At 47.5% G+C, this 26,075-nt stretch overlaps 1 protein-coding gene across 3 annotated transcripts in view; it reads right to left on the reverse strand.

Annotated features, from left to right (window-relative positions):
* LOC144179568 (replication protein A 70 kDa DNA-binding subunit-like) overlaps positions 1-22,957 on the reverse strand; it is a 91,228-nt gene extending 68,271 nt beyond the window's left edge. Inside the window, exon 1 of one of the 3 annotated variants that reach the window (XM_077707972.1) lies at positions 22,873-22,957. Coding sequence is in view for 1 of the 3 variants with exons in the window: in XM_077707974.1 (XP_077564100.1) it covers positions 2,628-2,831 (204 nt within the window). In the remaining 2 variants the exon portion in view is untranslated. Of the gene's footprint in view, positions 1-2,627; positions 2,832-22,872 lie in introns of those variants that run through there. The other 2 variants (XM_077707974.1, XM_077707971.1) reach the window with 2 other exon arrangements.
* Positions 22,958-26,075: the final 3,118 nt, after the last annotated feature.

The following is a 26,075-nucleotide window of genomic DNA, read 5'->3' on the forward strand; positions in this document are numbered from 1 at the left end:
GTTTGAAGGAGCGCCATACCGCTTATCGCCTCCCTCACGGCTGCCTGTACAGCTGCTTGGATGACGGCTGCCATGTCCATCGCCGGCTGTGGTGTCGTGGAGTCACTCGGGACTTCGTTTTCGGATCTCGTGTCGCTGCGCGCCCCGTCGTCACCGCTGGCCTGGTTCGCGCCATCTTCGTTCGTTGTCGCTGAAGATGCTGCGCTTCGCGTCACAGGCCCCATCATAACTGCTGGGCGGCTTCTCACGTTCGGGCGTTGTGATTTGATCCCGCTTCTGAACTGTTATCTATTATTGAGAGCCGTTGGCTTGGTTGAACTGAAATAACTCGTTCTTTATTTAACTGATTATATTTACACGGTGGCTCGCGCGGCCCATCGGGGAGCGCTCTTCTTGCTCTCTGCGGCGGCGGTGCGCGGGTGCGACTTCGGCTCGCCTGCTCATCGCACCTGGAGCAGCTCGGTTGGCTCGGTGGCGTCATCATCACCCGCCGCGGTGGCTCAGTGGCTAAGGCGTTGCGCTGCTGAGCACGAGGTCGCGGGTTCGATTCCCGGCCGCGGCGGCCGCTTTTCTGATGGAGGCGAAAAGCAAAAACACCCGTGAGTACGAGATTTCGGCGCACGATAAAGATCCCCAGGTGGTCAAAATTAATCCGGAGCCCTCCACTACGGCGCGCCTCATCGCCTGCGTTGCGTCGGCGCGTTAAACCCCACAATCAATCAATCATCGGTGGCGTCATCCCGCGGAGGCGCCGCGTACAGCCTTGATGTGGTGTTCTGCTATAGGCATTAGAATCAAGTATTCGTCTTTGAATTTATCGACGTCTACATCGCATGCAGAAAATAGTGCTTCATAAAACTCCCTAAGCGCGTTTCTTAACTGCGCCTGGTCACTCGTTAGCACGCCGCGGTTTTTAATTTCTACCATCCCATTTCCGCAAGCGTACCGCTTTTCTGATCGCAGTGCCCTCTGGGTGGGAGCTTCCAGAAAAAGAAACTTTTCCGCCCTTGCTTTCACCAGGGTATCGTCGTATTTATCTCGGTCTGTCACTTCCAGCTGTGACTTTAACCTCTAAATCCCATTCGTATTTAACCCTGGCGACTGACACGCTTCGTTAATAAGCGACACGAGGTTGTTAAGCAAAAGTAGTTCTCTGTGTCTTTCTCTCAAAATACAGCCATGCCCTTGACTTTCCTACCGCACTCACCTTCACTTCTTGGTCGAAAATTTCTCATCTAGATGCCCAGCTGGTTTGCTGCTCTTCTAATCGCTGTATGGTACCTTTACTGACCTTCTCAATTCTTTCTATTCGTTGATATTCACTTTCAAAAGGCCCTAATGAAACCCGTTCCCTTTTTTGGTATGCGCCAAAAAAAAAAAAAAAAACAGGCAGTGGTGGCTAAACGCCACAGATGCCTTCCGATAAGCACAGCACACAGATTAGAGCTGGAGCGAAACATATACTCGGTAAAAATGGGCGTTGCGTCTACCCTGAAAATGGGTGAACTACGCGCGTCGTACGCCTTAAAGCGCATGGCCCAGATCTTCCAAACAACAGGGTCTCGAGGCTGAAATTTGCGGAACAGCATAAGTGGCAGATTGTTGTCCTGGCGGCGTAAACTTGACATTCTGGACAAACTTTGCACCCATTGTTAGCAGAGCGTTTTTTTTTTTTTTTTTTTTTTTTTTTGGGGGGGGGGGGGGGGGGGGGGAGGCGTGCATGTGCGATGGGGCAGCTGGCGTGCGGCGTATCCCAGTGCGCCACGCAACGGATCGGCGCCGACCGCTCAACGGCAGCGCCGTTGAATCGACACTTGCTTGGTTTGCGCGCGGCGAGGAAAACTTGTGTACCGTATCTACTCGCGTAATGATCGCACTTTTTTTTCCCCAAAAATATGATGCAAATTTAGGGGTGCGTTCATTACGCGAGGTAAATTTTTTGCCAAAAAAGTTTCAAGCAAGTTGCAGCTCAGAATTTTTACGATAGGTCTTATGAACATAATAAACGTAACAAAAAACTCCGCAGACCAACGCCAGCCGCGTTGCAAAGTGACGCAAAATGCGGTGTTTTCATGGATTACGGAACGCGCCGGAACAAGTTTGCTGCGAGGTGAGAAAAGGTCGACCAACAGCGGCTGCTGCTGCCACAGTGCGGGGCATCAAAACAAGACACGGCTGCCGATGCAGCAAGCTGAGCGCGTTTTTTTTTCTTTGTCTTGTGAGTACATTATGTGCATTTAGTGAGAGTTTCTTCCTCACCAATAGTGAACTCATGCTTGCCCTTATATCGCTAATATCGGCAAGTCTGCGGCAATAACGAAGCCTTGTCCGCGTTCAAAGAGGAGGAAACATAGGTCAGCACGACCATCATCAGCTAGAATTGGCACACGTACGACATATGGCCGCGGCAAGTTCAAGGTGCGATCATTGCCCGGGAAATAAAACAAAAGTCGTATTTCGACGACGAACTTTAGGGGTGCGATCATTACGTAAGTGCGATCATTATGCGAGTAAATACGGTATTTTTATTTTTCCCAGCCGGCTTCGTCGCCGCGATAACCGGCTTCGGCGGAGCGCGGAAAATATTCCCACTGACGAAAGCAAACGGCGAAGACCGGATTACTCACCTTCTCGTACCTTGACTGCATCTGACGCGACCTAACCGATCTACTTTTGCATCTGTGAAAGCCTCCGTCTTCGCCTGCTTTCGGAGCCGGAGGGCGAGTCCATCTTTGCGTAGAGGGGGCGCGATACTCGGCCTGCCAGCACCACCAGTTAGACCTGCCCTTCAGGAGAGGAATTAACCAACCTTCTGGGCGGGTGAGGAGCATCGCTAGGCGGATGTGACGTCACGTTTGCTCGCAGCGTTCCCGCGCGGTATGTTTACATTTTTCCGAGTGCTGCCTACACGGCGTACGTGCCGTAGCGATTCAAGTAGTCGCGTTCGACTTATGCGGTCGACGCAAGAATTCATAAACTGGCGATGGTTGTCGCCCTGTCAGTCGTCGTTCAACAGCTCCAGCGTCTTCTGGCACTACAGCTTTGCAGTTATCTGTGGGCGTTCAACTGTCCACCATCGGCCGACCAGGTGAGTGTTTTTTGGCGGGTTTGCAATCAGTTCGCATATCTCCTACTGCAAAGCTTGCTTTCTGCTCGCGGCAGTTATATTAGCGACGTTTACGAAATTGTTAACGGCGCGTTCTACCCGTCTTGCATTATTGTCGCTGTTATGCTGCTCGTTCGCGTCTGTCGGCGATCGCGAGCTGTTGACGGTTTGTTGCACGGCGCGGAAACTCGCTCGCATTGCAAACCCGTCTCGCCCATGTCTCTTTAATGTGGCGTCATTAACATCACTTGTTTTCCTCGACGCTTTTTCTAGACAACGTGCCTTGTGCTAACCGATCTTAATATTGTAACGAAAATGAACTTGCTGTACGATCTGTTGGTGAAGTTAGGAGCGTGACAGGTCCCTGTTGGCAAGGTTTTCGTGTGTGCGTGTGGTTCGTGAGGGCGTTGTAACACGCTACTTTAGCCTCTAGCACTCGTTGCTGCATCCAGCACTTTTGCTGTCAGGAGTGCCTGCCAAGGAATGCTTACGTCGTTATGTGTTTTCATCTCATCAATCGGCGTTCAATAACCGATGGAAATTCAGCGGGAACGACCCGGATAACGCAGGGCGGGCAAGAGCACTGCTTGTGTGGTCTTCGCTTTCGTTTGCCCTTTTTTTAGTCATCCTAGATTGTTTATTTACTGCTGCCTCAACGGTGCTTCATTCCTCATGTTCCATTTATTTCTCTTGCAGCATCTCCTGACTGCAGTCACGGTGCCCCTAGCCTGCCTGCAGCACTCATCCTGCCATTCTAGTGGGAACTGCCATTCTAGTGCAGGCCACTTGTCACAACCAAACGGGGTCCCGACTTTTCCTGGATTCTATTTGATGGTATACTTTAGATCCACCAGTGCGTTCTCACTCCGTGTACATTTCAAGCGAGGGTTTACAGTAACACGGTAGTTGATAGCCATGAAGACAGCAGCGTGTGTACTAAAAATCAAGTTTAGTTATTTATGCCGATGTCAAAAAACCAACCTGGTCTATGCATCCATTCCAGCCTGACATTTTCAAATACAAGTCTTTCAGTAGCTAGTGAAACAATGAAGAGGTAGGGATAGCTCATGCACTGCTTAATTACTACCTTCATTTTTTTACTGTTGAAAATTTATGGATGATGCTATATGTACCACCTAGTGAAGTCCCACCAGAAATTGTTATATGCACTACCGATATAGCACAATCTATGAGGTGGGCTGGCGTGACCTTCGTGCAAACAGCACCGTACGTGGTTTCCGTCACGACAAAGTTTGCACTGTAGTCTTGGGCGTGTAATGGGTTATGGCTGACCGCAGGGCCGTTTACAGTGCTTTCCAGCTTCCAGTGGAGGCAGGAACATAAATTACGTCGTCGGCCAGGGCACAGTACATGGTGTTAGTCAACATCATAGATATACCGTGCCTCGGATGGCCGCGTCATATATATATATATTTTTAAATTTTACTTTTGAGTTTTGTGTAAGCAAGGATGTATCTAGTGCCCCTATGCTGTCTATCCTTGGTTTTTGTAAACACTAAGTAATATCGCACGGTAGCTTTATTCATCGTAATGAGATGAATAAAGGTGCCAGGTGCCAGATTGCTCAGATCTCACATGGTTTCCTATGGCTGCAGGGATGTACAATGTCTTGGGTTCTATTCTTGGCTGCCGGGGCTGCATTGAATTTATAAAGCCAAAAAAATAACCTTCTGTACACAATGTCTTGGTTTACGCTAAAGATCCTTGAGTGAGAGGTCTACCACACTGCCCTGTGCCTCATAGTGCGAAGTGACCTCAATTTACTCGATTATGATGCAATTACATAATGCCTTCTCATGTAAACTCTTGAGTGCAAACGGGAGAAGATGCACCTACCTCGCCTTGAGCTGTTAGACTAAGTTGCCTTTTTCGCACGACATCTAAGCTGTGTGAGAAAGCCATACAGGGCTAAGAATGTTGTAAGAAATGCCTCTTACGTGAGGCAGCTCATACATAATGTTTAAAAAAAGCGTGTCACATTATTTTGCCGTAAGCTCTTTAAACGTTTTACACCCCTCCTACCGCCCTGCTTTTATTGTTAATAAAGGCACTTTGCATATGTAGACACAGGAAAATGAAGCAGAAAGACAAAGATATTTTTTTCAGCTGCACAGTGTCGCAGGCTATGCACCTGACGCAACGCTGCTTGTTCATCACAGTTTGCACTGTGCTTTGAAACAGTTTGTTACCAAGGTCCAAAGATTCACTTGGCTATTTCATGTCAGGAATGATACAAAGGGATCATCTGTGGAAGCAATGCCCATCTTATTCTTGTCCTTTTGTAATTTATGAGAGCTGCTGCAGCCAAGCATTCTATGGTATATTTATGAACTAGAAAATACATGGAAAAGGCAGTCTCTAAGCTGGAGGGAAACTATCGAGTAGCATATGCATTTAGTTTAAATAGTGGCGTGTTGCCCAACTGCTGGGCAACCGCATTAAGTTTATGCCGTGCTTGTGATTTGCTCAAGTATGTGAACTAGTCTTAGGCATTTATGTGTTGATAAAAGAATTCCGTGCTATCTTCATTCATTCACTGCAACTCGTTTGTGCTCATGGGGAGCATTCGGAATATGACCCTTAGCATGATAAAAATCAGAATACGCTTTACTCAGTTGGACTCAAGATATACCTGATCAGGACACGTCTACTCCTGAATGCTTAGATACCTGATCACATAAAAATTGGCCAACTTAACAAGCTGCAGGAAAAGAAGCAGCCCCATTCCTTCACCATAAAATAAAAAGAAGACAAGAAGAAACTATTTCACATTTGCAAAAGGTCCAGGCGAGGCTGTTGTTTCTTACGCTTTCAAGAATACATTAATACTGTTGTTGTTTTACAATATAAAGTGAATTTTCCTTACACTACTTAATCGACTTCAGTTGTTTTCCTTTCTGGGTGACCTATGAGACCAAAGGTGCAATGTAATTAACAGTATGGTCATGTTGGTTGTAAACATGATAGAAAAGGGGCACAAAAATATGCATGGCAAAACTCAGGACTTTTGTTGTGTTGTTTTTCATTTATAGTTAATTTTGTTTTGTCCTATGGCACAATGCAATTCTCGAAACCAGCTTTCCTCAGAAACCTATTGAGCACAATTTTTCATACTAGGCAACATTACATGCAATGGCTGCACAGCACTTTCTGCCTGAATATAAATGTGGCTAAAAAATGTCTTAGTTATTTTGAAGCAGGCAGTTTTCATTGCCAGTCAGACAAAATGGGGCCAGATGCCATCTGTGCAAAACCGCATGTGACCGCACCATGGGAGGAGGAGGACAAACATTTTATTGAGCCTTTAAAGGCCCCTTAGGGGACGTGGTGACCGGCGTACCGGTGTCTGCAGCAGCCCTCGCCGTCACCACCCGCTGGGTAGACAGGTCGAAGCTGCCCAGTGCCTCAGCCCAGTGCCCACCGTCTGCTAAGAGAGGATAGGGGTTGTGGGGACAGTTCCAAAGAAGATGGTCCAGTGTTTTCACTGCTCCACAGGCCGTGCAGTTGGTGGAGGGGTAGACGGAAGGATAAATACGGTGCAGGTGGTAGCGACATGGGAGGGTATGGGTTTGCACCAGTCGCCATAGCCGTTCTTCCCTGTTGGATAAATCCGGGTGTGCGGGGGGGAGCTGGCGGCGTGAGAGGCGGTAATGTGCCGTAATGTCTTGGAAGGTCAAGAGACTGTCCCAAGCTGATAGGGCTCCGTGAAAGGGTTCGAGGCTAGGGCCTGCTTGGACGGTATGCTCTCGAGCGGCCCTATGTGCTGCCTCATTTCCCCCCACGCCCATGTGGTCTGGAGTCCAGATCAGCTTTATTTGTATGGTAGGAGGATTTTTGAGGAGAATTTTGAGCGCCAGGGGCGAGATCATGCCTCTGGCGTAATTTCGAATGGCCGTTTTCGAATCCGAGATGATAGTGATAGGGGGCGGCCTATGTGTAAGGGCTAGCGCGATAGGTGACCGGTAAAAAGTGCAAAGGCTCATGGGTACGTTGTCTGCTCCAGCCACTTTCGGTTCGAGATCTCGCCTGGCCTCCCGTACGCCGGCGGCTTTCACGCGCGTGTGTGCGTGTTGTTTATTTGTCACAGAGTGCTAACCTTTCAGAGAAGCCCCTAGTAGAATTCATTGTTGTTACACATTGAATGTGCGATGCATGAGCGGTTTTTTTTTTCAGTGGAAACAGATAAACAACAAGCACAAGCGCGCGTGAAAGCCGTCGGCATATGGGAGGCCAGGAGAGCTCTCGAACCGGAAGTAACGGAACTCCGCGGGAGCTGACAATGCACCCATGAGCATTTGCACTTTTTACCGATCATCTATTGCCGCCTCTTCCGCCTCAGCGGTCAGTTGGTGCGGTCTGTTAGGGATTTAAGAGGAGGAGTGTTGGGATGGTTGATTACTACTGCGACAGCGTATGCATCCTGCCATCGATAGCAAGCTGCGTCCACGTAAACCGTAGTGGGGTGGACGGGGTATTTCTCTGTAAGTGCTTGTGCTCGTAGTTCCCTAGGCTGCTTGTTGAAAACAGGGTGATATTGCGCGGTAAAGGGTGGATAGTGAGGGAGCCATGAATGTCGGCTGGTACCGGGAGCCTGTCATCACAGAGGATAGGGGCTTTAAGGTTAAGAGTAACAAGGAGAGTGTGACCGGTGGGGGTGGATGAGAGCCTATTTAGCTGACCGATAAGGTGGGCTTCAATGAGTTTCTCCGCAGTATTGTAAATGCCGAGTTTCTCGAGTCTGGCAGTGGTAGTGCTCTGAGGGATTTGTAGCGCCGTTTTTTAGGTCTTTCGAATGAGGCAGTTGACTTTAGAGAGTTCGGTACGCGAGGGCAAGAGATACGGGAGGGAGTAAGTGAGAAGGCTGAGCCCAAATGCCTGTATCAGCCGGATACGCTCCATTTCTTTGAGCCCCTTGTTGCGGGCAGCAATCCTGCGGATGAGGGCGATCGTCTGATTCACCTGAGAATTCAGCTGTGCTAGGTACTTAATGTTTGCGAAATTGCGCTGTATGCAGAGCCCAAGTATTTTCAGGACTTCCACTTGGCGAACATCCCTACCATCAATGCGGACCATAATGGTGGGTGTCTGGGCTGGGTTGCCGGTTGATTTGGCGGGGAGGATTAAAAGCTCAGATTTTTCAGGTGAGCATCCAAGCCCAACTTGCGCGGCGGCGGTAACTAAGTCAGCTCCCTGTTAGAGAACCTCCTCGATTTGAAAGTCGCTGCCTCTGGTGGTCCACAGCGTAATATTATCGGCGTATATGCTGTGGAGTAAGCGAGGGATCGCGGCGAGCTTACTGGGAAGGTGGATTAGGGCAATGTTAAATAGGAGTGGGGATAATACTGCACCTTGAGGCGTGCCAATGGTTGGGAAATGGATAGTGTCGGATTGTAGGTCACCGAGCTGAATAACAGCCGTGCGGTTCGAAAGGAAGTTACGGATATAGTTGTACGTGCGGCGACCCGGAGTGAAAGTGGCAACGTTACACAAAATAGCCTGGTGTGATACGCGATCAAAGCTTTCTAAAGATCAAGTGCCAAAATGGCTCAATTATCTACCTTTGAAGGGGCAGCGATAATTCTGTGTTTTAATTGCAAGAGTACATCTTCGGTTTCCGCACCATGGGAAGTGTTGTCCAGTTTTTTGCAAATCGCTTGTTAGCCCTACGGGAACCGCAGCACGTGTAGTGACTGCCATAATCTTTGTCTCAGCCCTATAAATTGACGTGAACCTTTTTCCTCCTTACTTAAAACAGATTTCCTTTTTTGTTGTTTGATCCTGTTTACAGCAAGCCCTTTTTTGTAGAGAAAAGGAACTGCCACCTGAAGAAAACCACCCCTGCTTCAAAAATGCACTGATCAAGATTAGTATCATACTACAATGAGAACATATAAATGTTAAAATGTAAAAAATTAGCCATATACACAAATAACTAATGAAGTGTGCCACTGCACAAATTGGTTTTCAATACATAAACAAAGGAGTGCTTCAAAGAGAAAGGTCAAGAAAAAGGGCAGGGGTGTTTTCTGGTCTGTTTCACTACAACCTAAAATGATGCTTTGGCTCTCGGTAAGATTAAGTACACTATTTATATGGTACTAGGAAGTGTCCAAGCAGCATTTCTGACTCGCCCCGTCTTTCTACGAGCATTACTGACAGTTTCTCTCTTGTTGATCGAAGAAAGGAGTGAAATGCGCTGAAAGCATCAAATCTGCATTCGCACCGTTCAGTTGCATGGTCTGGCTCATTAACAAGGAACCACACGACAAACAGACGTGCTCACACGTCAGCTCAGAGTTGCGTATCGAGAAATTCTGGGCGAGCTAGAGAAGCTTGCCAGGTCTTGCACTTAAACATCAGTAAAGCATGCATTATGCGACAAACCAACGACGACAGAAATAGCTACCTTCATACTGGGCAAGTGTTCGAACCACTGTGGCGTGTTAACGCCGCGATCAGAAAGTTGCCACGCCAGTTTGACAGCCCTGGCGCGAATCGTGTGTGTCAGTCCGGCCCACAATTGAAGACTTCCGCGTTATTACTGTGATTTGTGGCAGCCAGATTGGTGGGATCGACCCATGGATGATCGGTCAGAAGCAGTGACAAGCAGCCATTTTGACCCTCCGAACGCTTGAAAGTACGTGTAAACATAAAAAAAGTGTTGCTGACTGCAGCTAGATAATGCTATATCGGTGGTGGGTATAGCACTTCATAGGTTGTATTCACTGGTGTGGCCCACAAGTGGGCGACCCTGTGTGTGCGCCGCCATGTATGTGCCGCAGCGTCTGTGATACGTCGGACTCCATGAGATTGCGGTAATGGACCTTTTTCTATTAGCAATCTGCACATGCGCGGGCTGGTAATCCGCCATTCTGGACACTCGTCTCGGGCAAAACAAACAAAAGGGTGCCCCCTCCACTTGTTGCTGGGGTAGCAGCTATGCTTTCTAGTGATGCACGTTTTTATTCCTTCTTTTTCGACAGCATGTGGTGAGTTGTGCGTGCACACAAAGGATTTCAAAGGAAAGGGGTGAAGACTTGAGGTTGACCACGGTACGAGCACATGGCTACCAGCAAGGGGGTGAGCGGTGCAAGCATGGCACAACTCGGGAGATGGCATCACGTGCACTGGCTTCATTTAATATAAATATAGAATATAACTATAAATTGGCGTGTCACTGTTGGCGTATCAGCTGAATCACTGTTCCAGAGGAGGCTGGAACAACTGCGCTATTGGCTCCGATTGTTCCCAGGCTTGGGTTGCGACATCAGTGTCCTGACCATAGGCGTGCGCAGGGTTCTCGATTAGGGGGGGGGGCGAAGTCTTACCTGAGCGCCCCCCCCCCCCCCCCCCCCCCCTGGGAACTCCCGACCTCCTCCCACTGAAGCCTTAGCGGTCGAAACGCAGTGGAAAGACGAGGAATTGTTATAAAATTTTTATTTCAATGAAATGGAATTGCAACACCTACAAAATATTTCTGGGCAGAAGTTTTTACTTTCATGTGTACCATCGGCAAAGGGGGCAGGTCCCAGGGCGGATGCGGCATCAATTTCACAACACGCTGCTGAAAAAACTTCCATTCTCCCTAAAGCACAGAAACATATGACACATCTGTCTTTTGTAAACTGCAACGTGGTACCCGTGCGTACCGCTCGAACGCTAGCTTTTGAAGTTCGTAAGAATTTAAGAAGGTAATATTGTATGTTCTTAAATTCTTTTTACGCGGCTATTTTGCTCAGTACTAGGCACATTATTTGCGAGGAAACGTAGCTGCAAATATGAAAATTAAGTGAGAACGTGTTTCTCACAGCGACCTGCTTTTGGTCCCCGCCTTTCCGGGGCTGAAAGTAAACAGCTTTTGGAGGGTAACATGAGGGTTCTTCGGCTGCCATGGTCGTGAAAGCACACGCGTGGTCGACTCATAACCCTACGTGACAGGTTCAATTGAGTTAAGGCATGGGGCAAATTTGGCGCCCCCCTCCAGATTATTAGGGGGGGCGGCCGCCCCCCCCTGCCCCCCCTGTGCGCACGCCTATGGTCCTGACAGCACCACACCTAGCTTGCTCATCCCAGAGCTTGCAGTCTCCTCCTGATGCATTTTTCTTGCTCTTTGCTCCGCCTCCTTTCCATCTTGAGGTTCGTGCCTAAAATACTCTCATCATGTCTTTGCAGCACCTGCTGACTGGGCTCTAGCCTGTGCCTGCTGGTGAAGAGAAGTTTGCTGTGAGACGAGGGTCTTGACGAGCACGTAACTCCTGTTGTTAAAGTGAAGCTTTCAGGACCTCACTGATTGCATTCAATGTGGCTACATAATGCACTGCAGGAAAGCTAACTTTACACAGTGATTTTCACAAAGCGATGAGGATGATAAGCAAAAGCACATGCACCTCAAGAAAAAACGCTTTCCATGGTCATAATGGAACCAGTGTCCCTTGCATTATGAAACCATTGTCTGTCAGACTGCGCCCTTCTGATACGGTCGAAGCAGTTTAGATTTTGGACTTTGACTCAAGCCGCAAGAGAGAGAGCGAGAATAAACTTTAATTAAATGCGCAAAATGCTTCAGAGAGGTGTCCTCATTCCAGGATGCCTTGAGCTCAAGCCGCATTGACAGTCCTTTTGATCAGGCGCAGCTGACCTTCGAGGCCGGAGCTGGCCAGAAAGCTTCGAGTTAGAAAGGAACATCAGTTTTTGATCAAAAACTTTATTTTTACAGTTATGATGATAAGAATCGGGGGATGCATGTGGTTTTTCATTGAAACTGTAGATATGAAATTTGTTTCTGTGTAATACGACTCTATTCACATTTATTTGGATTTTTATGTTTGATTTTACGACAGCCTTTATAAAAAAACTGCTGGGGGGGGGGGCGCAGCTGAATAAAGTACCAGTTAACTGTGCGCAAGTCAAGGAGTGCAATAATACTAGCATTATCATTCTATCTGGTCTGTAGCAGAAGTTACAGCCATGTGAAGTTTGGGCCTAGAAAATGGGAACCAGGAAAACTGGTGTTGCCGTCCAGGCCCAAACTTCAAACAGCTGTCACTTCTGCTACAGACCATATATAATGATAATGTTAGTCTTATGGCAGTCAGTCCTTGATTTGTGCACAGTTCACCGGTACCTTGTTCAGCTGCATCCCTCAAGCAGTTTTTTTTACAAAGGCTGTCAAAAAATCAAACATAAAAGCCAAATAAAGTTTAATGTAGTTGTTTTACACAGAAACAAACTTCATATCTACAATTTCAATGAAAAACCACATGCATCACCCAATTTTTATCGTCCTAACTGTAAAAACCATGTTTTTTTTTTTTTTTTTAAGACCAGGTGCCCACTTAGAAAAAACGAATTTGAGTTTTTTGGTAGACAGCCCGGTAAAAGACCTCCCAAAAGCAAAGATTGTGGTGTGTTTATACCATACTACTCTAGGGTGCTGGTGGCAACTGCCCTGGATGAACTGCTTTTAAACTTTATTTCAGGAAATGAGTGAAGATCAATCCCCTTTTACGGTGGGGTGCTACATGAATGGTTCATTTTTAGCCACTAGATTCAAATGTCATGTCTTCATCCTCTCTCTAAGGGGTTTTGGCACCTCCCCTTAAGGGTGATTGACCTTGACTTGTGACAGCCACGCAGCACTTATTTCATTTGTAACGTCATGGCAATTCGCAGTCCCACTTCCAGTTTGTTTCCTCCTACTGTGTACTGTGGAGTACAGACTACTGGGTGGTAGTAGTGTCGCCAGCAAGCAGTCCTCTAGCTCCCACATTGCTGTTCATCTATACCATCCAGCCACACGCCTGGTTGATAAGAAAGTACAGTGGCTACTAAGACTCCCAACCCTTAATTTTGTCCATTTGCCGTATTCTTCGTCTCTGTTCAGCTGCGTGGGAAGGTTCAGCCGCAGCTGCTGTGCTCTTCTATTGCTCAGTCTCCTATCCAGAGAGTTCCTCTCCACAGTTATGTGCAAATCTGTGGTTGTCAGTTTCATCATTGCTCTCTGTTACTTGTTCTGTCATGTGTTCATTAGTTGCTGTAATTAATTGCAAGGAAAAAAAACGTGCACGCTTTTGTCTTACGACAATAATGGCTTTTTTTTTAACGTTTCTTGAACTGTTAAAAAAAAAACACCCGGGGGCCTCTTGCTAGTGCATCAGACCCCCTTAGAAGTAGCGATTAGTTAAAGTTCACGACGGGTATGGGTGGGAAATAGCAAGGGAAAAATAGTGGGTCGGTATATGAAATGCAGGAGTGTGTCCCACACTGCCTCCGCTAAATTAGGTGGGTAGGAGGGACGCAAGAGATCATTTAAGGAATTTGGTTGTAAGTTAGTGGGAAGGGTGTCTAGGAGAAATTGTCTTTCAGTTTAACTCAGTTTTCTCGCGAGGGATTTCTTGCTAGATTGTCATCTGAGCTTGGACGTTGCCTGTTTCAGCTATCACTTACTTGCATGCTGTTTGGACTTTTGATTGCAGTGGCTTTGAAACTTCGCCGCTTGATTTTGCTCGACGAAAGCTTCGCGTTCAAACTGTCGTCGTCATTAGAATGTGAGGTGCACCATTTTTGTCTAATTTTGCATCTCGATGCACCGCTATCCAGATTCAAACTAATGGTGTCACGGAATAGATGTTGGTTTCACACCGCGAGGGTCCTGATTTGTTTCTGACTGCAGGAAGCGTTTTTTTTTTCTGCACTTCTTTACCCACGATCATTATCATTGTCAGAGAAAGTTGGCTTTTCTGTAATGCCTTTTTGGCATGGCATATTCCACTGGTGAGACATAGAAAGTTTTGCTTTAAAATCAGAGTCTTCAAGCACTTTTGGTCCAGTGAGTAGCAATCTGCACGTATTTGTAACCATACAATACTGAGTTAGCACCCTTCGATCCTTCCTGTCTTGTGCCAGCAGTCTCGTCATCCAACACATGAAAGTGCCCTCGACTTTTGCCCGCAATTTTCACTTATGCCTGACCCAATAACTTTTGTTGATTTCCAGTGTTGCGCATGTCACATTTTCATTCAGGGTCACCTTGGGGCAGATAAGCGCCTGCTTGTATTTTTATCAAGTGGTTTTAGCCACGGCGCATACTTCGCACTCTTGTGTGAGCAGCATTATGGTGCCTTGTTGCTTGTCCAGCAAGTGATGTGATGCCATGTCAACAAACATTCTTCAGTGTTTGTGATGACTTTGGTGTTTTCTTGGCTTCACTTTCATATAGTGAGAGTTGCTATCCATCAAGAAGCATACACTTACATATGCTAGGTATTCTTATTGTTTTCTTAGGAAGACATTTACAAAGTTTCGTTGGCAACACAGCATAACATCAAAACAAATAAAACCAACTAAAATGGCAAATGTGGCATATTTTTAAAATTAATAAACTGGAAAAACAACACAGCACGAGAGAGAGAGCACGAAAAGTGACAGCACTGCCTGTTGGTACCATTCTGTTGTTTTCGTGCTAAATATTTTCAAATAAATAAATATGCAAGGAATGCAGTTGAAGTAGGGTAACTTTTTATTTGAGCTTGTCTCTTGGACATACAAGTACATTTCTTGAATCGATTGCTGGATGCAATTTTCGATATTAGGCAAGCACTGGATTCTCGAATGGACACAACAGACATTTGTTCAATTCTTATTTGCAATTGCATTGTGCAGTTTAACCCGTACAAAACATTTTGCCAAAGTCCAAAGCATTGGTTTAGGTAGAACCAAAAAAATGCCTGTGTGCCAAGATTTCGAAGCATGTCAAAGATTTATAGGTGGCCTGACTTAACCTATAGCCCTACACTGCAGTTACCCTTCATAGCTGGCCCAAGTTATGCTGAGCTTTTCCTCGTGAAACCTAAAAAGTTGAATTTTGATGTTTACAGCTACGCTGTGCAATGTATAAGCCTAGCATAATTTACTCTTCAGTATTTTTACTCTATCCAGGTTTTATGTTAATTACACCACAATAAAAGTTTGCAGCCAGTGTTCAATTGACGAGCGTCAACCAATTCAGGTTGAAAGCACAAAATGCTCTAACAGAAATCGCAGTCTTCACATGTGATCAAATACGTAGTTCTTTAACACTAAACAAGGCTACTGCAGAATGCTAGGAGCGTAAAATATACTCGAGGTGCAGTTGGCCAGTGTGTAATTTAAGCAGCATTGTTTTAAGACAAACGGGAATTGGTGAAACAGCCATGAGCTTCTGACAGCAGCTATCATCGTGACTGGCCAATTCACCTGAGTGGGGATGTTACGGCTATGTGCTGGCCTAATGAATTGCCAAGAAATTTAAAACGCATTGTATGTCGGGTTGCTTGTACCTGTGGACTTTTTTTCAGTTTAAGGTCATAATGCGCTCCCTGGGTCCACCTTTAGTCAGCTAGACCCACTGAGCTATAGTGGTGTCAAGGATGTGGTGCTGGACTAGCACTAGGGATGTCCTGGGTTTGATTCCCATGTGGTTTGAACTCTTCCCAAAGTTTTGAACTCAATCCACTATTTGCACTGCCGGCCGGTTTAGGAGCTGTTGTGCTAGTACAGACAGCGGATAGTGGCTTCTTAGTCAATGGGCCACTTATTGCTTTCGCGTTGATAAGGTAGAGTTTTCAAGATTGTGTGTAACGGTCGGTTACACTTGCCACATTTAGGGTGCTTAAATCCGACCATGTGCAAATTGCAGGCCTGTGATAAATGGGTACAGGTGATTATCTAGATGCATAAAACTGCGCCTACTGTCAAGGCATGCCGTGAATTTGTTGGTGGAATGGACATTTACAAACATGTATTCGCATGATTTCCACTGCAGCATAAAAAATTGAGGTAAAAAAGGTGCATTGTAATAAAAGGTGCATTGTAATTTTGCAGCTCCAAAGTAGTACACTACATAAGACCAGCACTGCTTCCCCTTGTGGTGCTTTGGACGGCTCACAGCAAAGTTCACTAAGCATCAGAATCAGCTAGTGCTTGATGTAGTTGCTACATCTATTCCCTTTGAAACGCAAGCTGCTGGACACCAGATTTCCCTACACTAATAACATTAGAATTGGGTTAGAAAAGTGAAATGAACTGGAAAGCTGTGGGTGAAAAGTATGATCAACATGACAATTCCAACAGGGACAAGACCACCCTGTTTTGGGAGCTTTACCCCAAAAGACCAAGGCACTTGGCAACGAAAGGAGCCCCAGCTGAAAACGGAGCAAGGCCTCATGGCTTGTGGAGGGTGCTTCTCGTGGTAGAATATAACTGCCTGTCATCATGCGATTTCGACTGCCCAGGAGTCTTCACCACCACTGTGGTGACATTGAAGGAAGGTGACAGGAAAGTGTCCGCAAAGTCGCACATCAAGGCTACTATTCCTGTTGACACTGGACAGATAAGAGCCAAAATTACAACTAAACTAGTTTTCTGCACAAGAAAGAGGTCACTTTCTTGTTTTGCCAAAGCTAAGAACATGCCCTTAAATAATCCATGCATGACATATGTTCATCACAGATGGGTTTGGGTGCACCAAATTATTTGTTATACGGAACCTTTTTTCCCCGCACTGAGCAGTGCGAACTCGCAGGAAGCAGTTTTATTTCGTGTAAGGCATTTCTAAGAGCAACGCAATCACTTTGTTCTCTGTCTACTTTACTCATACTATCAATTCGTAAATTTATACCAGCAAATAGAAAACAAACAGAAAGAAGAACACAATTTAGCGCACGAGATATCCCCAGCTGTCCATTGCTTTGACACTCGCTGAAAGATTTGTAATGTTCAAGCTGGCGTAGATCTGTAGATCGTTTGGTTTTGTTTTCACTGGCATTTCCAGTACACACGCTGCTGTCTTCATGGCTATCCACAGCTGTGTTAGTGTAAACACTCGCTTTAAATGTATGCAGAGAGAGAACGCAGCAGTGTATCTGAAGTATACCATCAATTATAAGCCAGGCAAGGGCGGGAACCCGTTAGGTCGTGACAAGTGGCCTGCGAACATCAGTTCCCACTAGAATGGCAGGATGAGTGCTGCACGCAGGCTAGGGGCACCGTGACTGCAGTCAGGAGATGCTGCAAGAGAAAAATGAAACGTGAAGAATCAAACAACGTTCACGCAACAGTAAATAATCTACGACGACTGAAAAGAAGGGCAAACGACAGAGAAGACCACACAAGCACTGCCCCTGCCCTGCGTTGTTATCGGGGTCGTTCCGCCTGCATTTGCATCAGTTATAGAACGCTGAGTGGTTCACTATTAAATATGAAAACACATAACGAAGCAACCATCCCTTGGCAGGCACTCCTGGCAAGCAAGAGTACTAGATGCAGGAAAGAGGTGCAAGAGGCCAAAGCAGCGTGTTACAACGCCCTCACGAACCACACGCGCACACGAAAACCTTGCCAACAGCGTTCTGTCACGCTCAGTTCGCACAGCAAGTTCATTTTCGTTACAACATTAAGATAGGTTAGCAGCAAGGATAACAAGCGATGTTAATGACGCCACATTGAAGAAGAGACAAAGAAGCGCCACGGGCGAGACGGGTTCCCGCGCCGTGCAACAAACCGCCAACAGCTTGCGATCGCCGACAGACGCGAACAGAGCAGCATAAACAGCAACAATAATGCAAGACGGTGAGAACGCGCCGTTAACAATTTCGTAAACGTCGCTAATATAACTGCTGCAAGCAGAAAGCACGCTTTGCAGTAGGAGATATGCGAACTGATTGCAAACCCGCCAAAAAACACTCACCTGGTCGGCCGATGGTAACAGATAACTGCAAAGCTGTTGTGCCAGAAGACGCTGGAGCTGTTGAACGACGACTGACAGGGCGACAACCATCGCCAGTTTATGAATTCTTGCGTTGACCAGTCGAACGCGACTACTTGAATCGCTACGGCACGTACGCCGTGTAGGCAGCACTCGGAAAAATGTAAACATACCGCGCGGGAACGCTGCGAGCAAACGTGACGTCACATCCGCCTAGCGATGCTCCTCACCCGCCCAAGAGGTTGGTTAATTCCTCTCCTGAAGGGCAGGTCCAGTTAGCAGATGGAGCTGCATGGGGCCGACCTTCAGAGCCGTGAGGCACGTCGCACGAGAGAGGAAAGTTTTTTGTGCTTTTACGCTTGGCAGCCACTTTGCCTCTTCTGTTAAGGTGTTACGTGTTACGCTGGTTCTTCAGCGTTTGCATTTTGCTCGCATTTAGAGCGAGTTCTTTGGAGAGTCATTGTGGCAAACGTTTACCTCCTAGCGCAGGTCCGTCTATCTAAAACAACCGTAAGCCGAGGAAGAATTCAGTGCCGAATTTCTCCTCGACCAGTGTTCGGGTGCAGTGCTGTGGGTGGCGGTGGTTTATGTGAAAATAGCCTTCTCATGACAGCATATTCTGAGCTCGTCACTGCTTGGATTTTTGGATACTTACGCGAGCATTCAGATTGGTGAACGGTAAAATCGGTGGCATTTGCGCTGTTTTAAAATGTTGTCTATGAATGCGAGCTTTACCTCTTTAATAATGTTTAATGTGTTTTTTTTTGTAGGTGATGCAACAATTACTTTATATAGGAGATTTCGCTGCGTTTTTCTCTTTACATGAGCATTTTGTGTATGGAACGTCGTGCAGCGTGCGGGCAGGATTTAGTGGTATTCCCAAGTGGAACAAATTCGTCATAATAACGGGGAAAACTTGTTCAGACTTCTTCGTCCCTTGGGCCGTTATGACGTTCGATTGTTTTTGTGTGCATTGCTGATGACCCAACAACAGCAATAAAAAGTGTTCGTCCCATAGCCTTAGGGGTGTTTTTCGCACTAAGGCTGTCATGAGCCACGGCCCCTCGATCATCGAACGGCCGCGCATAAGCTTAGCCTGTACGAGCTTTCCCCCGTTAACTATAAAGAAAGCATTGCGTTTGTCTTCCACTTTTTCACTGGTGGGGCCATTCTGTCGTACTCTAGCGGCACAGACGGCCCATTCCTTTGAAGAACTGCTAGTTGGGTGTGTTGCTGTACGTTCATGATTGTAACAGCGTTGTTCAAAAACGAGGACGAATCGCTTCGTCTTGTGTTTCTTGTTTTGTTCTCGTTTTTGAATAGCGCTTTGAATCATGAACATTCCTTTGAATTCACCGGTTCGCTGAATAGCGCAGAAACGGCAGTACCTTCGCCCATGCCACGGGACATCGTGCACGATATCTGGTTTGAGAGGTTGGATGGTCGTGTGCGCGCCAAAAAATAAAAATGAACGTACTGATGCGGACAGAGCTTGTTGCGTCGATGCTGCTTCATCACTTGCAGAAGCGCATCGGCCTTGAAGTTTGTTTTGATCATGGTTAGGGACCAGTCACTAGATTATTTAGTAACCCTAGTAATGGTTTCCTTAGCGCGTCGAGACGTGCACACATATCGCTGTTTGAAGATTGAGAAAGAGAGAAGAACAAACTTTATTTCAAGTCAGAACCTGGCGCTTATTACGAGTCTTCGGGTGTTCCGTGGTCCTCCGACGGTGGCGGGCTCGAGGTTCATTGACATATTCACGGAGCACGTCATGCGAGTTGCGGTGCCGACGTTCGCTTAAAAACTGGCCGAGCTAGCCAGAGCTCTTCGATGTAGGCAGTTGCAAACTCCGCCCCGAAAAACAGCCCGCACCTGGACACCCCCCCTGCTTTGGATCGTGCGTACAGTGGCACAACCGCGGTTTACCGCACGCACTATCTAAAAAACGAACTAATTATTCAAACTGGAAATTTAACATTCAATTTTATTTTAAAGGTGCATAATTCTTTATTTTTGCACTCTCGTAAGTTATTCATGGCCTTTCCTGGAGAGCCCTGCTGCGCATACGCGAGGAGCAGTGACGTCACACGGCGCACAGCTGGCGCGCCGGAGCCGCGCGCCTCGCCGGTCTGCGCATTCCAGAGGAGTGACGTCATAGTCGCGGCAGACGCACTGGCGCCAGCGCGTGCCCAGCTGTGCGCCTCCGTTGCGAGTAGCCAAGTCAGACGCTGCGCCGGAGCCGCTTGATAGCGCGGCTCATTTTGTGCGCGTGCGCAGAGGTATCAGTGGGGGGTATACATATAGCGGAGCGTTTCCTAGACAACCAGGAAAGCTAAGAATAACCAGCTGAACATTTATACCCCTGTCACACGGGCACTTTCAATCGCGATTGAAGTGAATCGCGATCGAGTTTTCGAGCGCGCTCGACGTACTACCGCTGCTACACGGCACGTTTCAATCGCGATTGAGAAGTTGCACGGGTTGCGCTCGTGTTCGCCAGATGGCGCTAACCATGTACTTGCGGTTGGCGTCTGGTAACTTCGCGCGGTCGTAGGTATACGTAACTATGTAAATATTACCTCACGCTTATTTGAGTCAAGTTATTTGACACAATTTGTGGCGTTAGTTGAAGTTGTCACATTCTGTGCCATTACTGAGCGGGGACGAGAGTATCGCCGCTTTCGTTCGATCGCGCTTGGAAGCCTCGATCGCGCTTGAGAAACCAGGATTGAGTTCGAGCGGGATCGAGCTCGATCGCGATTGAAACTGCCGTGTAGCAGGCGCCCGATCCGGATTGAGCTCGATCCGGATCGACTCAATCGCGATTGAAAGTGCCCGTGTGACAGGGGTAGCTACGCTACGTATATGCTGGAATAGCCGAGCAAAGTCACTGCTAATTTTTCTCCTTAAAGGTGGGAGCGCTCGCACAACAGGGACAAAAGGTAGACAACAGAGACGACACGGCGCCTCGTCTGAGTCATACGACCCAGAGACCCAGACGAGGCGCAGCCGGCGACAATGCGCAGGCCACAACGCATCTCGGTGACTCCACGATCGCGTTTTTTTTACTACTTTTGCTTGGAATGCATAGAACACACATGGTTTAACACGTTGGGCTCCTTCCGCACAACAAATTTAGGCAAGCACCCAAACACCATTTCTCGCCCAGGTCGTCGAGCGGAGAAGCACGATGTATGTTTTCTTGGTCACCAACAGATGGCGCCACTGTACGGGAAATCCAAAAGAGTTAACGAATCGATGGCCCGCTTTTAAATGCAGAGCATTTCAGTAACTCACGATGTCACCCGCGTTGACGTCCGTAGCCCGCGCGCTCACTGCGCTTGCGCGTCGAGTCGAGGCGATAGCGAACACTCTCTCGCATATAGTTAATAATACTCTCTCTCGCGAGGGGCATTGGATTGGATTCGAACACTCTCTCGCGAGGGGCATTGGATTGGATTCGATTGGATTGGATTAAAGTGGATTGTGTTGGATTGTGTTGCGTCATAGCCGCGGCACGTTGCGTCATAGCCGCGGCAGACCCGCTGGGGCCGGCGCATGTGCAGTACTCTTGGTACTCTCTCTTCCGCGGTTTCCTCTCCTTCGGGCACGCTGCGCATATAACCGGTGTGCCGTTCTCCGGCGAAGCAACATCCGCGCTTGGCTCAAACACCTACCCAGTAGAGTCCACGCCGCTTTACAAGTACGCCAACGTCGTCGACTGGGACCGGCTTACGTAGTTCCCTCAACGTATAGAAGCGGCGGAGCGCGCGTTCGGAATTCAGTCAAGGGCGTCTTTGCTTGGCTTTCGCTTGACGTGACGCTTTGCTTGACTCGAGTAGATGCGACGCATTTACTCGAGTTCCCCCCGTGGGAAGATGCGGGCGGCTTTTTTGATGCATGGGGCCTATGGGGAAGTAACTCTGGAGCTATCCAGCCCCGTTGTACTAAGTGAGTGAGTGAGTGCTTTATTGATATAGAAAGTGGAACAGGGGCGGTATTCTCGAGTTTTGGCCCTTTTGCGTCCCTTTTGGCGAGCCCTGATTGGCTAAAAGCGAACAACCGGAAGTGACGTAACACAAGCGCAACAAACCTACTGCCAACGCCCACTGCTTAACCGGAAGTACGTCACGATGAAAGGGACTCAAAAGGGGCGTTTTCAAAAGGGACAGTTACGAGAATACCGCCCCAGAAGTGGACTGGGGTATTTTGAACTCATTTGGGAGTTCAGCAGACAGGAAAGGGGGGGCGCTTTTTTCTTGTCTGTTTTCCTTCCTCCAGTTGTGCCTGATGCTCAACCTGCTCCCATGATGAAGTACCAACTAGCTCGCATCGGCACATTAAACCAGAATGCCCGCGTCACGGAACGGAGTGTCGTTATACTTGTCAATATGACGTCCAAAAAAAAAAACTATTCTTTCGTCCGCTCTTCTCGGCGCATGAACAACTACAACGCGCCAATCGCGAGACAGTCATTTAAAATCACAAACAATGCCCCCCAGGCAAGACAAGACGGGACGGATTCAAACACGAAGGCCAAACTGTGTTAAATTGAAGCATGCACCACCCGAAAAAGCCCACTGCGTGACTTCCGCAAACATGGTGGTGCGCATTGAAAGTTCAGGTCATACAGCTCTGCGTTTGGCGCTCACCCTCAACTTTCATTTCCTGTATAGCCACTGCATTGAATTCTATTTGGCAAGCAGACGATACACTTGATTTGCCGACTCCTATCAATCAGACCACGAATGTTTATCAAGGTGATACGCACGGGTGTTTTAATTGTTTCATTTCAATGCACGAAAGAACTCCGCAAGCAGTCGTTTATGGCACATTGACAAATTAAATGCGGGAAGAAAAACTCCGCGATGAGAAAAATGGCGGGAAAATTTGTGGGTACGCCAGCCGAAATGCTACCCATGCAACTCCGGGAAATCGCACCACATGCGTTTTTAAACTAGCCTTTTAGGGCGAGAACAGCAAGGGTGGAAAGCTATACCTGAAACTGCAGGCCCCTTCAAGGCGCTTGGCAGTGGCCGGCGTTCACTCCTACGGTATAGTGAACTAGAATACGAGCAGTGAAAAGAGCGGCGCGGGTCGTGCAATGAGGGCATAAGGGCAGGAACAGCCGGAGGGAACCCGTAACGGCGGCGCTCCTGTCGCCCTCTCCTCGCGCAAGCGGCCGCATCTGTGCGGCGGTATTTGAAATGGTGATTTGTGGCTCTGCTGGCACGTGGGCTGGATTCGAAAGTGCTCCTAGATAATTTTAGGGGCGAAGCACCTCAAGGCCGAGGGCTTGTCCGCGCGGAGTCCGTGCTCACGGCCCAGCACCATGTAAATAGAAACATCTGTGAACAAAGGGTTCACAAAAGGTTAACAAGAACAAAATGAAAGGTTCACAAAAGGTTAGAGAGACAGAGAGAGAGAGAGAGAGAGAGAGAGACGCACAGCACCGTGTAAATCGAAACATCTGTGAACAAAAGGTTCACGAAAGGTTAACAAGAACAAAATGAAAGGTTCACAAAAGGTTAGAGAGACAGAGAGAGAGAGAGAGACGCACAGCACCGTGTAAATCGAAACATCTGTGAACAAAAGGTTCACGAAAGGTTAACAAGAACAAAATGAAAGGTTCACAAAAGGTTAGAGAGACAGACAGAGAGAGAGAGAGAGAGAGAGAGAGAGAGAGAGAGAGAGAGAGAGAGAGAGAGAGAGAGAGAGAGAGAGAGAGAGAGAGAGAGAGAGAGAGACGCACAGCACCGTGTAAATCGAAACATCTGTGAACAAAGGGTTCACAAAAGGTTAACAAGAACAAAATGAAAGGTTCACAAAAGGTTAGAGAGAGAGAGAGACGCACAGCACCGTGTAAATCGAAACATCTGTGAACAAAAGGTTCACGAAAGGTTAACAAGAACAAAATGAAAGGTTCACAAAAGGTTAGAGAGAGAGAGAGAGAGAGAGAGAGAGAGAGAGAGAGAGAGAGAGAGAGAGAGAGAGAGAGAGCTGCGGTGCAAATGCGTATTGGCGGTGAGATGTTTGAGTGGCGCCCCCTGGCTCTTACGTCGGCTTAGGGACTCGCGAGTCGCGCCGATGTCGTCTGCTACACTCCGCTTGTGAGGGGCAGCAGTGTCTGTGCTAGAAATCATCCGCTTTGTTGCTTTAGTGCATTAAAATGCGTATTTCCGGTAATCCACTTATTTTTGCCAGCTTCTGACACATCTAAATAATTTCAAGCGGTATCCCCCCTAAGTTTGCAACACACGAGGAGAGAGAGAACAGAGCATCGGTCAGAAGATCGTGTTTAACTCGTCCTTACTATTTTATTTGCCAGGTTCAGCGCTCACAGCTCCTCGATAAGCATTCGAAATGTGGGGGCTTCCCTGCAGTATTTTTGACATGCTCTTATGAAGACTCAAGAGTCTAATGCTACGTACAAAGCAGCGGACCCCTACACGCGCATCGCACAGCAGGAAATAAAGCGGCTGCCTTCTATTTCTTTCGTTGTTGTGGACTTGTATAATATTAATGATTTTTTTGTGCCCAACACATTAATTTTTCTGCAACATCACAAACGTCTTATTAGTACGTTTATGGATGTTTGGGACGATCACAAAGGTGGTGTGGATATTTTCTTCGGGCTGTATACGTGGCATACATTCCCTTCTTCACAAATCGGCTTTCGTTATGGGTGCGTGCCAGAAGGTGCATATCCGCAAAGTTCGTGTTTTATTCACATGCAGATACAAGGAGAATATTTGTGCTGCGCCACCGCAATGGCACCCCAGACAACGTGTCCAGATACTCGAAGGGGGCTTTTGTCCTCCGAATTTGTATCGTAACCATCGCTATCATAACAAACTGACTCTCAACCCGAACAATTATGACATGATTACAGTGTTAAAGGCTTGATGTACTAACGCAATAAATAGTATATACGTACATATATTACAAGAATCGAAAACTATGAATATTTCCAAGCAGCTCATTATATTTTTTAACCCTTCAAGGCGAAAATAACAAATCCTGGTCTTCTCAAGTTGGCGTTCTATGAATTGAAGAAAATTACTCTTACTCTCTTGTCCCGGACTGAGGGCACAGCCCACTAATCAGCTCGATTTTACTGTTAAAGTTTTCTGTTCCTCCGCTTACTGCTCCCCCCCCCCCTCTTGAGTGCAGTTTTTCTTTAGGTTAAGTCTCCTGCCACGCGCGTGGCACGAGCTGCGCCCCCCTGGCAACAGCTGCTGCCACGCAGAAGTGACGTCAAGCTAAAGTAATCACGTGACTTCCTGTGACGTCACAAAACAAACGTCATATTTACGTCATTTGATCATGCCACTTTTTTGTGTTGACGACGGCAGCCGGGTGTTCGCGTCTTGTGTCCCGATGTTCTCCGCCCGTGGTTCGAATGGCAGGCCTGACGCATCGTTACGTCCTTATCTCCCTGTACAGCGGCTGCCTCGCGGCGCTTTTTTCTTGTTGGGAGGTGTGCTTGTAATTATTTAGATTGGGTATTTTTTGTGAACTTGCTGTTGCACGTCTTGGTAAGCCTAACGCATTGTTTTCTGCACGCTGCTTCGCCCCGCTTTTTACATGCTCCTAGAACTGTACTGTTGTCGTTTAATATTTTGTAAGCTTCACGTTGTTTTGCAGTTCGCGTGCAATTTGCTTTACGCGCCTGCATTTGTTGTCTACTTGTGCCTCGCTTCTTCCATGCCAAGCCTTGTGTTCTGATTCTGGAGTGGTGGCTCAATTATAAAACGTAGGGATCAGTATTTTCCATCGCGTCGCGCCGTAGCGAGCGACGTAGTGTCAGCGTGTGCACGAATCGAGTGTCGTCAGGTAGCGCACGGCATCATCGAACGCAATCCGATCTCGCATGTAGCTTCTGCAATTTTTCCCCCGGGGCAGTAGTACTGTCGCCTTGAAATGTATCCTGACTATTCCACAGAAACGATCTGTGCACGTAGCGCTGCAGAATCCGTGCAGGGAGCGCAGTTGCACTTCCGTGGGTGGAGCCCAACTGCCCGTCCAAAGATATATCTATTCAAGATACCACTGAAACCATTCGCTGACTGGCTGGCTTCTTGTGCAAGGAGGCTCAAGCTCCAACTGTGCAAGCATGGAAGAAGTGCAGCCGATAAGATCGCCGCGTGAGCCAAGTTTGGAACTTCTGCTAATAGTCCTTTAAAAGTCTGGTGTGCATAA

This window comes from Haemaphysalis longicornis, unplaced genomic scaffold (assembly GCF_048455015.1).
Source record: "Haemaphysalis longicornis isolate Haplotype H1 unplaced genomic scaffold, Haemaphysalis longicornis Haplotype H1 scaffold_4, whole genome shotgun sequence".
NCBI lineage: Eukaryota > Metazoa > Arthropoda > Arachnida > Ixodida > Ixodidae > Haemaphysalis > Haemaphysalis longicornis.